Genomic DNA, 13385 nt, shown 5'->3' with positions numbered 1-13385 from the left:
CTAAAGCTGAAGGTTCAGGAGTCATGTGTATGAATGTCTGAACTTGAACAATGCAGGGGAGAATGTGTAAAGGGAGATCAAAGAATGGAGCCTTAAGATATATACACCCTTGAAGTTAAGAAAATGAAGAAGGGGTGAATAGCCAAGAGTACAAGAGAGTTCAGTTATCATAAAGACAATAGGGAAAGTTTTACAGAAGATGGGAGGGGCATTGTCAAATTCCCAAACTTGGATTACCCCTACCCCATTCAATTCCTACAATTCAGGTCCTGCCTGTCTCTTCCCCTCTCCCCAGTGAGCATCATCTGTCTGCTTCTTTGCTTCCTCTCATGGGGGTCTCAGGGCATATCTGTCTGATTCCTCCTCCATCACTGTTGCCACAGGAGGTGGTGCTGAGAGCCGACCAGTCCTTCGCTACAGCAAGGAGCAGAGGCCTACCACGCTGCCCATCCAGCCCTTCGTGTTCCAGCACCACTTCCCCAAGCAGTTGGCCAAGGCCCGAGCCCTCCACAGCCTTTCCCAGCTCTACAGCCTCTCTGGTTGTGGCCGTGCACAGCAGCCTGCCCCACTGGCTGCCCCCACTGCTCAAGTTCCAGCCTTAGCTCCCTCAGGGGAGTCACAGGCACCCACCAACAGAGGTGCCAGGAAAGCTGGTCCTGAGCTAGAAACCTCACGGCCGTCACCCCTGGGTAGCTACTCTCCCATCCGCAGTGCTGGCCCCTTTGGGCCCAGCACCGATTCTTCTGCTTCCACCTCGTGCTCCCCTCCTCCAGAGCAGGCCACAGCCACAGAAAGCTCACCCCCATGGAGCCACTCCTGTCCTCCTGTTGCCCGGCCTGCCACCTCGCAGCAGCCACAGAAGGAGGATCAGAAGATACTGACCTTGGCTGAGTACCGTCTCCATGGAACAGGAAGTTTGCCTCCTCTGGGCTCCTGGAGATCTAGCCTCAGTCGAGCAGAAAGTCTAGCCCGGGGAGGTGGTGAGGGCAGCATGGCCTCCAGGCCCAATAATGGTATGAGCTTTACCCCCCACCCCAAGCATCTTTACCTCCCCTTTGAATGGTTTCTTATACTCCAGCCTGGGGTCAGGGGTTAAATAATGGGGGGGGGGGGGTAATATGGGGTCCTTCCCCATATTATCTATGGATAATATCCATACACACACCCAGCCCTCATATTTTATATGGGCCCACTGGGTGGATATGAAGTGCTATCTCCTGCTAACTCTTGTCTGTCTCTTCTGCTAATCTGTTCTGCTTTCAGCCAACCACCTGTCCCCTCAAGCACTCAAGTGGCGGGAATACAGGAGGAAGAACCCACTAGGGCCACCTGGATTGTCAGGGAGCCTAGACCGAAGGCCGCAGGAAGCTCGACTGGCCCGAAGGAACCCCATCTTTGAATTCCCTGGCTCCTTCAGTGCTGCTGGCCATCTGAACTGCCGGATGAATGGTGTGTGGCCCAGGTCCCCAGTATACCCAGAGCAGGCTCTACCACAGCTTGGCAGGGCTGGAGAAGGGGTCAGTCCCCAAAGGAACACAGAACCCAGCTGCAACTCTTAGGAGAGTTGCTTGAGACTGATTTTTCTCTTCTTTGCAGGTCAAGTAGTAAAGCCATTACCACTGACCTGCCCTGACTTCCAAGACCCCTTTTCCTTGACTGAGAAGCCTCCAGCTGAGTTTTGTCTGTCCCCAGATGGCAACTCAGAGGCCATTTCCATTGACCTACTTCAGAAAAAAGGTGAATATTACCCCCAGCTCAGGCCAGGAATTCTGTTGTCAGTGCCTATTTGTGCCCATTGCCCTACTGTCTAGTCTTCCAGATTATTTCCCTATTTTAGAACTCCACATGCTAGGAAAGAATTAGCACAGGAATTGGGGCAAGAGGTAGAAGTCTGTGTATTGTGTATGGTGTGTGTGCATGAGCACGCAAGGGTCATTTATCAGATGCTTAAGAATCGGGCTTCAGTCTCTTGCCTTGGAGAGCTACGTATAGTGAGGGAGACTTTGCCATAAATAAATGGCCATGTACTCTTGGGGACAGTTCAAGTACTACAGGGACTAACAGCTTCGGTAAGCATAATGGTGACATCTACTAAGCTATTTAGCAAATAAGGGACCGCTGGACTAAGAGAGCTGCTTCAATGAGATGATGCAAAAAGAACTGAACATCATTGTGGGCTGAAGGGAAGGAGCCTGTGAGAAGGAATAAAGATGAAGCTAAGGTCCCTTGCAGAGGAAGAGTGGGAGATTCAAACCTAGGAAGAGGGAAGAACCTTGAACAAGATGGAGAGTGAGTGGGCCCTGGGGGAGGTTAGGTAGAATGTAGTTAGGTCTTTTGGATGGACAGGGATGTGGAATTCATGACCAGTCGCCTCTGTTCTCTAGGTGAAGTAGAATCAAGGGCTTGAGAAGAGGGGTAAAGATTTGGCAATGTGAAAGGATAGCAGAGCGTACCACGAGACGCACATCCAAGAAGTGCCCTTGTCGATCACTGTTATGAGTGGCCCCGGACTTTCTCCAGCAGCCACTAGCCTGGTTTCTCATAGCAGAGAAGATGAATAGTTAGATTGATCTAGGATATGGAGTAAGAAGGTCTTGAAGATGCAGTTGGTGAGATGGATCCACTGGTGGTGAAAGCAGTGCAGGGCTTGAGAACTGGGCGAAAACAAGAAGGGGCCAGGGACTGGTCCTCGGTGAGACTGAGATCCATGTGCAGAGACAGAGAGAAAGAGTGGAAGCCCCTCCCTCTCTCCACAGAGGGCTCCATTTCAGCCACGTTGCCCAGGGACTTGCTTAGGAACCTGTCACACATCAAATTCTTACTTGCAGGGCTGGTGAAAGCAGTTAACACTGCTGTGGACCTCATTGTGGCCCATTTTGGCACAAGCCGGGATCCTGGGGTGAAGGTAGGCAAGAAACTGAAGAGCTGAGCTCTACCCGGCTGACCCTCACCCATTCTGTGCGACCACTTCCTCCTGCTCTCTTGCACCAAGAACCCAGAGTTGGGAGCTTCGGGATGGGGATCTCAAGAGAAGCATGCTCAGGCCTAAGAGAGTCAGAAAGGACCAAGGTCAGGCCTCAAATGATTCTCTGTACTTGTCTACTGCATCCACAGGCAAAGCTGGGGAATAGTTCTGTGAGCCCCAATGTGGGCCACCTGGTTCTGAAGTACTTGTGCCCTGCGGTCCAGGCTGTGCTGGAGGATGGGCTCAAGGCCTTTGTGCTAGATGTCATCATTGGGCAACGTAAGAACATGCCGTGGAGTGTGGTTGAGGCTTCCACACAGCTGGGTAAGTGCTGGGTGGCAAGATGGGGACTCCAGGCTGAGATTAAGGTTCCAGAGACTGGACATGTGACTGCTAACTCTGGCTTCCTCTCAGGCCCGTCTACCAAGGTCCTGCATGGCCTCTACAACAAAGTCAGCCAATTCCCAGAGCTCACCAGTCACACCATGCGTTTCAACGCCTTCATTCTTGGCCTGCTCAAGTGAGTGTGTGGGGCAACAAGAGCTGTAAACCACCAGCCCTCTCCCCTAGGCTCCGCCACTTCTGAGGAACCAACTCCCTAGACTGAGACAGTCAGGTGGATCCACAGGATCTGTGGCCAGGGCTCAGGCTCACCTTCCTCCTTCCCCCACCACTCCCATCTAGCTATAGCCTCTCTCAGTAGGTCACTGGTTTCCCACCACACCCACAACCCCCTGGCACTGATCACCAACATGGTCATTTGCTTTTAATCTGGTTTTTAATCCATAATCTGGCTTATTTGGAAATTAATCTGGTTCTTTGGATATTGTAAACTTTGATCCACTCCATTCCAGCACTACTTCCAAATCCTGCCTGCCCGTAAATCCATCTTGAGATCCACATCCTAATATCTTTCTTTCTCAAGTTGGGCCCAGGCCATCCCCTTGGGGATGTGTACCCTGTACTCTCACTCAGTAGCTGCCCTGACTTCTTGGGTCCTATGCAAGCCAACTCCTTTCTAGAGGGAAGAAATTGGCTTGTGAATCACATGTTCACCCCCTCCCAACGTCCCCGCTGACTTTCCAGAACTAGATTACATGAAATGAACCAGGTAGCCATAGAAGGGGGGTGTTCAGCCTATACCTCTGCTCTATGTCTGACCCAATGTCCGTCTCCTTTGTACCTTATCATCTGGCTATATCCACACAAGATTCAACTCTCTTCACCTATTTCCCTACAGCATCCGGTCCCTGGAGTTCTGGTTTAACCACCTCTATAACCACGAAGGTAATGCCCAGGACACTGTTCTCTCTTGCAAACTCAATATAGGCCAGACCTCAGAGGCTCAAAGAGGGAGGCACAGCTCTTTACAGATTCTAGAGGTGGGGAGGGAATCCCACAAACTTTCATCCTCAAAGCCGGGGCTTCTGCCCAAAACTTCCCCCAGCTTCTACTTGTGTTAGAGCCTTGGAGTCAGCAGGATACTCAGGCAGTGTGGAAGTCAGGGTGGCTAGGAACCCCAACACCTCCACTCTGAACTTGGGGCTGCCACTTAGGGTTTGGAGGTCGCGACCTGCACAACTTGAGGTGGCATCGTTTCCACTGGAGTGCATCTGAGGGCACAGTATGCAGCCTGTGTGGCCATATGCGGTGGCTCTGCCAGGGCTGCTTCTCAAAGGCCCACCCCAGGCCAGGCTGTGCTTCTCTGTGTGGCTCAGGCCTCTCTCTTTCTCCCCTAGATATCATCCAGACCCACTACCAGCCGTGGGGCTTCCTGAGTGCAGCACACACTGTGTGCCCCAGCCTCTTTGAGGAGCTGCTGCTGCTGCTACAGCCCCTGGCCCTGCTGCCCTTCAGCCTTGACTTGCTGTTCCAGCACCGGCTGCTGCAAAGTGGGCAGCAGCAGCGGCAGCACAAGGAGCTGCTGCGGGTGTCCCAGGACCTACTGCTGTCCGCCCACTCAACATTGCAGCTGGCCCGGGCTCGGGGCCAGGAGGGCCCTGGAGACACGGACAGGGCAGTCCATGGGGAGCGGGTGAAGGGTGTGGGTGCCTCAGAAGGTGGAGAGGATGAAGAGGAAGAGGAGACAGAAGAGGTGGCAGAGGCAGCTGGGGGCCCAGGGCGTGGCAGGTGGGCCCGAGGTGGGCAGGCCGGCTGGTGGTACCAGCTCATGCAGAGTTCCCAGGTCTACATCGATGGCTCAGCTGAGTGCTCTAGGTTCCCCCGTGGTGGCAGCAGTAGCAGCAGTGAGAAAAAGAAAGGGTCAGGAAGTGGGGGGCCACCCCCTCGAGAGGGAGTAGTCGAGGGGGCGGAGGCCTGCCCTGCCCCTGAGGAGACCCTTGGCCGGGATAGGGGCTGGCCCTTCTGGATGGGGAGCCCACCTGATTCTGTGCTGGCTGAGCTGAGGCGCAGCCGGGAGAGGGAAGGGTCCATTGCCCCCTCAGCAGAAAATGAGGAAGGAGCCTCAGAACCTTCACCTGGGGGCATCAAGTGGGGCCACCTCTTTGGCTCCCGAAAGGCTCAGCGTGAGACCCGGCCCGCAAACAGGTGAGCGGCATCCCATAGTGTAGACGGAGGGATTTGGGGGGCCTCTCTAAGCCAGGGTACAGACAGAGCCAGAGCTCTAGCTGCTCTCTTCTAGGCTACCCTCTGACTGGCTGAGCCTGGACAAGTCCATGTTCCAACTAGTGGCACAGACAGTGGGTGCCCGCCGGGAGCCAGAACCCAGGGAGAGCCTGCAGGAGCCACCCTCTCCAGCTCTGCCCTCCAAGCCTCCATGGTAAGCCCTGGGAAACAGGATTGGGGGGCTGGGTTTGGCATTGGATGGGGTTTCTCTGACCTCCATTTGTTGTTTCCCCAGCGAGGTGAAGGCACTGTGCCATCATCTGGCCACAGGCCCTGGACAGCTGAGCTTCCACAAGGGAGATATCCTCCGGGTGCTGGGGCCAGCTGGAGGAGACTGGCTGCGCTGCAGCCGCGGCCCCGACACCGGCCTGGTGCCACTGGCCTATGTGACCTTGACCCCAACTCCAAGTCCAACCCCTGGAAGCAGCCAAAACTGAGGCCCTGTGCATGTTGGTGGCCTCAGGGACCCTCATAACCCCCAACTCAGAGCCTGAGAGCCCTTCCCAAGCCCTCTGGCTTGGCCACAGAGAGCAGACTAAGAGCTGGGGGCCATACATCCCTGTGCTCAGTATTAATTACTCCCCGTTAACTGTCCCAGTGACCTCATCCAGACCTCCACCCCGGAAAGGAGGGAAGGGATGCAGCACTGGGCTGCCAGGATTTCCCCAGCCATCTGGGCTGGCCCTCCCATAGGTACAGATAAGCATGTCCCTATGCAGGGAGGTGACCAGAGGCCCATTTGCAGGGTTTCCTAGGCCAGGTGGTGAGGAGGATGGGTGACAGTATTGGGGCCAGCTCCCTAAGCCCCCAAATGTAAATAGGCTGTGGCCAGTGCCTGGTGGTCAGAAGAGGGAGGAGGAGCCCAGACTTCTGTTTATGTATTTATTTATTTATTTATTACACCTATTAATAAAAAAGGTGCTCGGCCTCCAAACCATTTTTCTTTGTGCCTCCCCCCACCCTGCGGCCCACCTCTCTTCCTTGCCAAAGGATGGCTGGGATAGGAAGAAAGGGAAGACAGAACCTGAAGTCCAGGTACCTATACCAGGAGCTGCTTCTGGAGGGTGCTGAGGCCCAGTGCATCATGGGTGAGATGCCCATACGTGCGACCGAACTGGAACTTATACCCTATATGGACAAGACAGTCTGTCACTTGTAGCTGGTAGCATGGAAAAGCCATTTATTTCTCAGCCAGTGCCTAAGCCCTCCAAAATCTTGTCCCACCTTCCACTGTGGGCTACCTCCGTTTCCTTTTCTGCGCAGTGGTAAGCTGAACCACGTGATCCAAGCCCCCCCTCCATATCTATTAGTTCCAACCCCCCAAACCACCTCCACCCGTGCCACACACGTACAAACACTCTGGTCCCCGAAGCTTCCCTCTGGGGCTATCCTCACCTGGCACATAGCCCCCATAGTTAGGTAACAGGCCCAGGTTCTGAGGGTAGGTCCTAGAAAGTGGGGGGAGATGTTTGGGATCCCTCTGGGATCTGCCCCTTGAATACATCTGTCCAAATTCCTGCAGTGCCCGGTTGGTGAGCGCAGGAAAGCTGGAGCCGAAGAGGAAGCGGGCCCGGGGCACGTAACCAGTGAAGCCTAGGGGGATGGGGATACTGAGTCAGGACCTCCTGGGAGCCTCCCCATGCTTTTGATCATTACCCACTTCCTCTCACCTGGCATGAAGAACTTGCGAGGATCTTTGTCATCCATGGAATAGGGGGAAGCCTTGTGAGGGGAAGTTGATAGAGAAAAAATAAGGGCATCAAATTCAGCTCCTGTGCTCTACCAGAAGCTCCCTGGGAGCTGGAGCTGGCAGTCAGGCCCATACTCCCTGTACCCAGAGTCATGCTACTCATGGCCACCCCTAGGCCTGGTCACACTACCAACTCCCCCTGCACTCTCTCCAGCCTTGTTGGTCTCACTTGTTCTGCCTCTTGCCCCGGCTCCAGCTCCTTCTCTGCCTCCAGCTCTGACTCTGGCTTTGGTTCTTGGTCTTTCCCCATGTCTTTTTCTTCCTTGGCTTCCTTCGGCAGTTCTTGACTCCTTTGTCCCCCAGACCACTGAGTGAAATCATTCAGAGCCTCAGCCCAGACCTGGCTACAGTTCTTGGCAAAGAGGAACTGTGCCTGGGGTACAAAACCTGGGTGGGAGGGGGCAAGGAGGATTTCAATTAGTGTTTGGGGCACATGTTCTGGGACAGGGACACCTATTCAGACCAGACATACATACCTGTGTACCCTGGGATCATGCTGGAACTGAGCCTTTCATGTCCACGCCTGACAGGCGGTCTTCCTCTGGGAACCTCAGGAGATGGTGGAGGCCGGATGGGAGGCAGAAGTGTGCGATGGGCAGGGGGCCAGGCCAGGCCAGGAACTCCTCGAAGTAGCTGACCAGTCATCTGCCCATAGGTCTGGCCCATGCTGAACCGAAGTAGTGGGCAGTGTCCGGTGTACCTGTAGCACAGGACCCCCCCCCCCCGACTCACCTCCAGTCTCCCTCTGCTCCATCACCCCCAGAGATAGACACAGAGACCTCTGAAGCCCTGATTTTTTTTTCTGGATTCAGCTGTGTGCCTGTGCAGGCATTTCTCGGTTCTCTAGGTTTTCAACCCTTCCCCTCTGCTGTTACCCTGTTACCATAGAGAAGACAACAGAGTTTTGTGGCAGGCCCAGCTACCACTATTGCCTTGCTTTTCCTTTTCCATCAAACACCATAAATATCCCAGCCCTGGGCCTCCCAAATACCAGTATGTCTACTTGACCTCCAAGATCTAAGTGGCACAATTCCCATATCCCTATATGCCTATTTCCAGAAACAAGCAGAAGTCTTACCCTGGGATATAATGAGGGTTCTGGGGGTTCAGCCCTGGTATGAAGGTGCTGGCCATAGCCATGGGGATCCAGGCAGTTCCTTTTGTTTCCCTTGGAGCCCAAACTCTGGGCTCTGTGTACTGTGTCCAGGGCTGTGGGGTGGAGCCAGAGGCAGGAGGCAGTGCCAGGGGAGGAGAGAGGAGGAGGCATTAGTTTGATCACTGCCAGGGCAAAGGCCAGTGAAACAGGAGAGCAGGGACTCACTGGTTTGTCTACTCCAGAACAAATGCAGTCGGCCAAGTGGGGCAGGGAAAAGTCTGAGTAGGGCCTCCCCATTCCAGGAAGGCCTAAGGTGGGAAGGGAAAGAACAAAAACTGTTAGGTCCACTCAGCTCTATCATAAAAGAAGACCCTTCCTTCTTAAGCCTCCTGCCTGAAGACATGTGGGTGCTACTCTTTGTGAGTCTTGGTTGGAGGTGATAGAGTTCCTGGGAAAAGAGGTCTCTGAGGGAAGCCCAGAGGGGAGGTCACAGGGAGAAAAAGGAACCTAGGGACCTCAAAGCAGTGACATTGTTTATTTTCAGTAATTTAATCTGATGAATTATTTATTGATTACCCACCATAATCTGGATCATCATTCAACAAATTATGCCATGCTTTCCTACACACATTCTGTAGTCAGAAGAGCTAAACTCCACATGACTTTGGGCAAGTCATTTAGTGTCTCTGAACCCCACCATCATTTACAAAATGTAGATACTAGGACTCACCCTGCTACTGTTGTGAGGCTAAAATTAATATATACAAATGTGTTTTGTAATAGTAAAGACCATGAAGTCAGAAGAGAGGAAGGGTAGGAGAAAGAGCATGGGCATGAGGTCACACAGTCATGCGCTCCTAACAGCTTGTGGCCTTGAGCCAACCTTACCTTTTGTGAGCAGGCAACTTAACTTCTGAACCTGAATTCCCTAAACTCTAACACGAAAGTTAAAATAACCCAACCTATCAGGATGCTGTTAAGGATAAAGTCAGTGTGGGAAAGAATTTACCCCAGGCACCTGGTACACAGCTACTAAAACTTAATTTTCTTCCCTATTGTCTAATACTTTCTCAAAGCTTCTAACACATATGGGAGATCTGTGACTGGTTAGTAAATTCAGTGGATATTGGTTTTCCTAATGTGGGAGGTCACGGAAAGGAGATACGACAGTAATGTTGGGTTTTTAAGACTAGGGTTTTAAGAACAAATTAGAATTTGTTAAGAAAACAATTCAGGGGGCACCTGGCTGGCTCAGTCAGTAGAGCATGCAACTCTTAGTCTCAGGGTTATGAGTTCAAGCCCCACACTGGCTGCAGAGCATATTTAAAAAAAAAAAAAAAAAAAAAAAGGAAGGGGTGCCTGGGTGGCTCAGTTGGTTAAGTGTCCATCCGACTCTTAACTTTGGCTCGGGTCATGATCTCATTTTTTGTGGGTTTAAGCCCTGTGTCAGGCTCTGCACTGACACAGCAAGGAGCCTGCTTGAGATTCTCTCTCTCTCCCCTCTCTGTCAAAATAAATACAAACTATAAAAAAGTAGGGGAGGCACCTGAGTGGCTCAATTCTTTAAGCGTCCAGCTCTTGATTTCAACTCAGGTCATGATCTCACGGTTCATGGGATCGAACAGCGCAGAGCCTGCTCACATTTTCTCTCTTCCCTCCCCTGCTCACTCTCTCTCTCTCAAAATAAATAAACATTTAATTTTTTTTTTAATTTTAAAAAAAAGGAGGGGGAAAACAATTCGGATTCTAAGAGGAGTACAGACCAGAAAGAAGAGATCTCAGGGGTGCCCGGGTGGCTCATTTGGTTAAGCGTCTGACTTTGGCTCAGGTCATGATCTCAGAGCTCATGAGTTTGAGCCTTGTGTCAGGCTCTGTGCTGACAGCTCAGAGCCTGGAACCTGCTTCAGATCTGTGTCTCCCTCTCTCTCTCTGCCCCTCCCCCACTTGTGCTCTGTCTCTCTCTATCTCTCTCTCCCAAAAATAAATAAACATTAAAAAGTTTTTCTTTAAAAAAGTAAAAATAAATTTAAAAAATTTTTTTAAATAAAGGAGATCTCAGAAGGGAGCATGACTGGAACTCAGCTCTGGGGCTGAGTCAGGGCCAGGTCAGTACACCTTTCCAGGAGGCAGAGCCTCTGCTCTTCCCCCTACCCAACTGACAGTGCCCAGGCTGACCAAACACATGTCACTGACCTGGGGATTACACAAGAACACTGGGCCCCAAGGAATACATTTCACGTTCCTTGCTGTTCTGCCAAAGACAGCCTTGGAATGTGTCCTTTAGAGCTAGAGTTGTAGGGGACTTGACTCACTATTAAGGAAATACGCTAGATGGGGATGGGAACTGAGGGGAGAGCCCAGAAAAGTAACAGTGTGTCAAGGTTAACAACCTGGACTTGGGGATTCCCTAACAGAATCCAACCCGACTATTGGTTGCACACTGCGTACCTGTTCCCTACTCCCATCTCCTTCTTCCTAACAGAACCTTAATTCTGTCCTGTGGAGCAGCCAGAAACTTCAGGGAAGCTTGGAGCCAGCCCTGGGAATGAGTCTTAATTAGTCTAAGCCCATAATAGTGATCCTGTCCCCTTGCCGGCAATTAGTTAGGCATGGGCTGGTGGCATTCTGGACAATAAAGGGAAGTCAGCCAGGATGAGAAAGGGTCCCAAGAAAAGTAAGCAATGTAAAATGCTGTTTAAAAAGATGCATAACAGAGGTGCCTGGGTGGCCAGTCAAGTGTCTGACTTTGGCTCACGTCACGATCTCACAGTTCATGAGTTCGAGCCCCACGTCAGGCTCTGTGCTGACAGCTCGGAGCCTGGAGCCTACTTTGGATTCTGTGTCTCCCTCTCTCTCCGCTGCTACCCTGCTTGTGCACATGCTCTCTGTCTCTCTCTTTCTTTCTCTCTCTCTCAAAATAAATAAATGTTTTTTCAAAATCTTAAAAAAAAAAAAGATGCATGACAAATTAGAGAAAGAGAGATGGACAAGAAGGAATAATGTCCCTTCCCGCCTCTAGAAATTATATGGACATGATGACAGAACTTTGGTAGGCATCATGAAACTTTGTGGAATGCAAAGCTAATCTGAGGACAAAACCTGAATACAGCAAGGATGGGTGGTAAAGTAGAAAGGCCTGGGTCCTTGATGAGCTACTGAATTAATCAACCTTTTTTTTAATGTTTATTTATTTTGAGAGAATGAGCAAGCATAAGTGGGGGAGGGGCAGATAGAGGGGGAGAAAGAGAATCCCACCCAAGGGGGCTCTGTGTTGTCAATGAGGAGCCCTAGAAGGGGCTCAGTCCCAGGAACCATGAGATCATGACCTGAGCCAAAATCAAGAGTCAGGTGCTTAACCATCTGAGCCACCCAGGCGCCCCTTAACCAATCTTTTTATGTGAAATAATTAATTTCATTATTGTTAAGGCCAGTTTAAGTTTTCTTTTACTTAGAGCCCAAGCATCATACATAAAAATAAAAACAAAAACAAACAAACAAAAAAAAACTAGTTCAAATTCTAGCTTCACTAGAGATATGGACCTTAGCCAAATTCATCTCATTAACCCTCAGTTTTCTTATCCATAAAATGAGGACATTACTATTACTTCTTCTTTGAGTAGGACAAAATAGATAACAGGACAAGATAGTAGCACGAGATGATACAAAAAGAGAAACTGGCCCATGCTTATGTTAAGTGCTAACTAAACAGCAATTCATAGTGTTTGGTTGGAATTTGTTGGGAATGGGAGACAGGAAAAGAGCTGAGAACAGTAACAGAGGTTGGGGGCTCAGGGGAAAGAGTGTGAAGCTGAGAAAATGAAAGTTCAAACTTAAGTTGGAGTATACATTAGAATGTAGAGACTAGGGACACCTGGGTGACTCAGTTAAGCGTCTGACTTCAGCTCAGGTCATGATCTCACAGTTTGTGAGTCCGAGCCCCACATCGAGCTCTTTGCTGACAGCGCAGAGCCTGGAGCCTGCCTTGGATTCTGTGTCTCCCTCTTTCTCTGCCCCTCCTCCGCTGGCTCTCTCTCTCTCTCTCTCTCAAAAATAATATTTTTAAATTTTATTTAAAAAAAAAAACGTAGAGACTAGAACAAATTCTGTAGAACAGACCATGGCAGTTAGAATCAGTGTGTGAGTTAATACATACTGCATACAGTTAGTCTTAGATTTGTGTGAAGTCTTAGATTTGTGAAGAAGCAGTCTACTCCTATTGGTGAAATGGCCTGTAACTATTATTGTTTCCATCTGTGTAGACAATATTTCTAAGATCTGTGAAGATCAGAAAGGTGTTCTAACCTGGGAAGGAAGTGAAAGAACTAGCTAAGGGGCCCATAGGAATGCTCATTGCCTCTGTGCCCCATTCCAGGGGATGGTCGTCATGGTAACCCAACCACAACTTGCTCCTGGTGGACACTGCAAACCCAGTGTTGGTGCAGAGAATGTTTCACTAGGATTCCACCCATCCATGAAATGAAGGTCCAGTTAGGAAAGCCACATCAGTGCCCTGCCTGTTCCACACAGCCTGTTAGGTCTCCAAAACAGCAGTGTATAACTTTCTGTGGCTCTGCCTTTGATCCTGACCAGGAATTGCTGTAAAATTTCATGTAAGTACAAATATCAAATCATTATGTTGCACACCTGAAACTAATATAATGTCATATGTCAACTATATCTCAATTTTTTAAAATCAATCAGAATATTTATCAAACAAAAATTTCAGATGGATCCCAGGTCAGTCATTTGATTGTAAGACAATACGGGCAAGCATAAATCCCCTCTATGAGGATAAATGGAAAGAAAATCATGGGGCCTTTGAAAAAAATTTCTCAGATCAAGAGACCATCAAAAGTGAAACAAGAAGTGAAAAGAATAAACTCCAAAAGATTACAGACAACATGAAACCCTTTTTAAATTCAAGTAAATAGATAAAAATGATCCAATAA

General features: G+C 50.3%; 2 protein-coding genes across 10 annotated transcripts in view; one reads left to right on the top strand and one right to left on the bottom strand.

The window, feature by feature from the left end:
• The window catches only part of RUSC2 (RUN and SH3 domain containing 2), an 81226-nt gene that overhangs the window by 59379 nt on the left and 8462 nt on the right, over positions 1-13385 (top strand). For 3 of the 6 annotated variants that reach the window (XR_008291125.1, XR_008291124.1, XR_008291123.1), the window contains exons 3-12: positions 384-1013; positions 1264-1449; positions 1597-1737; positions 2829-2905; positions 3115-3289; positions 3380-3485; positions 4206-4252; positions 4705-5512; positions 5607-5744; positions 5826-13046. Coding sequence is in view for 3 of the 6 variants with exons in the window: in XM_053204960.1 (XP_053060935.1) it covers positions 384-1013; positions 1264-1449; positions 1597-1737; positions 2829-2905; positions 3115-3289; positions 3380-3485; positions 4206-4252; positions 4705-5512; positions 5607-5744; positions 5826-6027 (2510 nt within the window). In the remaining 3 variants the exon portion in view is untranslated. Of the gene's footprint in view, positions 1-383; positions 1014-1263; positions 1450-1596; positions 1738-2828; positions 2906-3114; positions 3290-3379; positions 3486-4205; positions 4253-4704; positions 5513-5606; positions 5745-5825; positions 13047-13385 lie in introns of those variants that run through there. The other 3 variants (XM_053204960.1, XM_053204959.1, XM_053204961.1) reach the window with 1 other exon arrangement.
• Positions 6459-8568, bottom strand: FAM166B (family with sequence similarity 166 member B). Of its 4 annotated transcripts, none has more exons than XM_053204966.1 (6): positions 8419-8568; positions 7817-8040; positions 7475-7727; positions 7262-7312; positions 6986-7116; positions 6459-6718 (listed from the first exon to the last, which is right to left on the bottom strand). In XM_053204966.1, exons 1-6 carry the CDS (start codon positions 8478-8480, stop codon positions 6630-6632), a joined length of 810 nt encoding a protein of 269 aa, XP_053060941.1. In that variant the 5' UTR covers positions 8481-8568; the 3' UTR covers positions 6459-6629. The 4 variants fall into 4 exon arrangements, with proteins under 4 accessions (XP_053060941.1, XP_014934911.2, XP_026895181.1 ...); XM_015079425.3 differs by having other exon boundaries at positions 6986-7183; positions 7261-7312; positions 7510-7727; XM_027039380.2 differs by having other exon boundaries at positions 6986-7137; positions 7261-7312; positions 7510-7727.

This window comes from Acinonyx jubatus, chromosome D4 (genome assembly GCF_027475565.1).
Source record: "Acinonyx jubatus isolate Ajub_Pintada_27869175 chromosome D4, VMU_Ajub_asm_v1.0, whole genome shotgun sequence".
Lineage (NCBI taxonomy): Eukaryota > Metazoa > Chordata > Mammalia > Carnivora > Felidae > Acinonyx > Acinonyx jubatus.
Note: the sequence above shows the minus strand (reverse complement) of the source record. Positions and strands in the feature narration are given on the sequence as shown.

Excerpts from the sequence above, each read along its gene's own strand:
- FAM166B (XM_027039380.2), bottom strand. The coding sequence starts at position 8,480 with ATGGCTATGGCCAGCACCTTCATACCAGGGCTGAACCCCCAGAACCCT. Across the intron at positions 7,313-7,509 it reads CGGGGCAAGAGGCAGAACAA|GCTTCCCCCTATTCCATGGA; the intron begins GTGAGACCAACA and ends TCCCCTCACAAG. Across the intron at positions 6,719-6,985 it reads CTATGGGGGCTATGTGCCAG|GGTATAAGTTCCAGTTCGGT; the intron begins GTGAGGATAGCC and ends TTGTCCATATAG.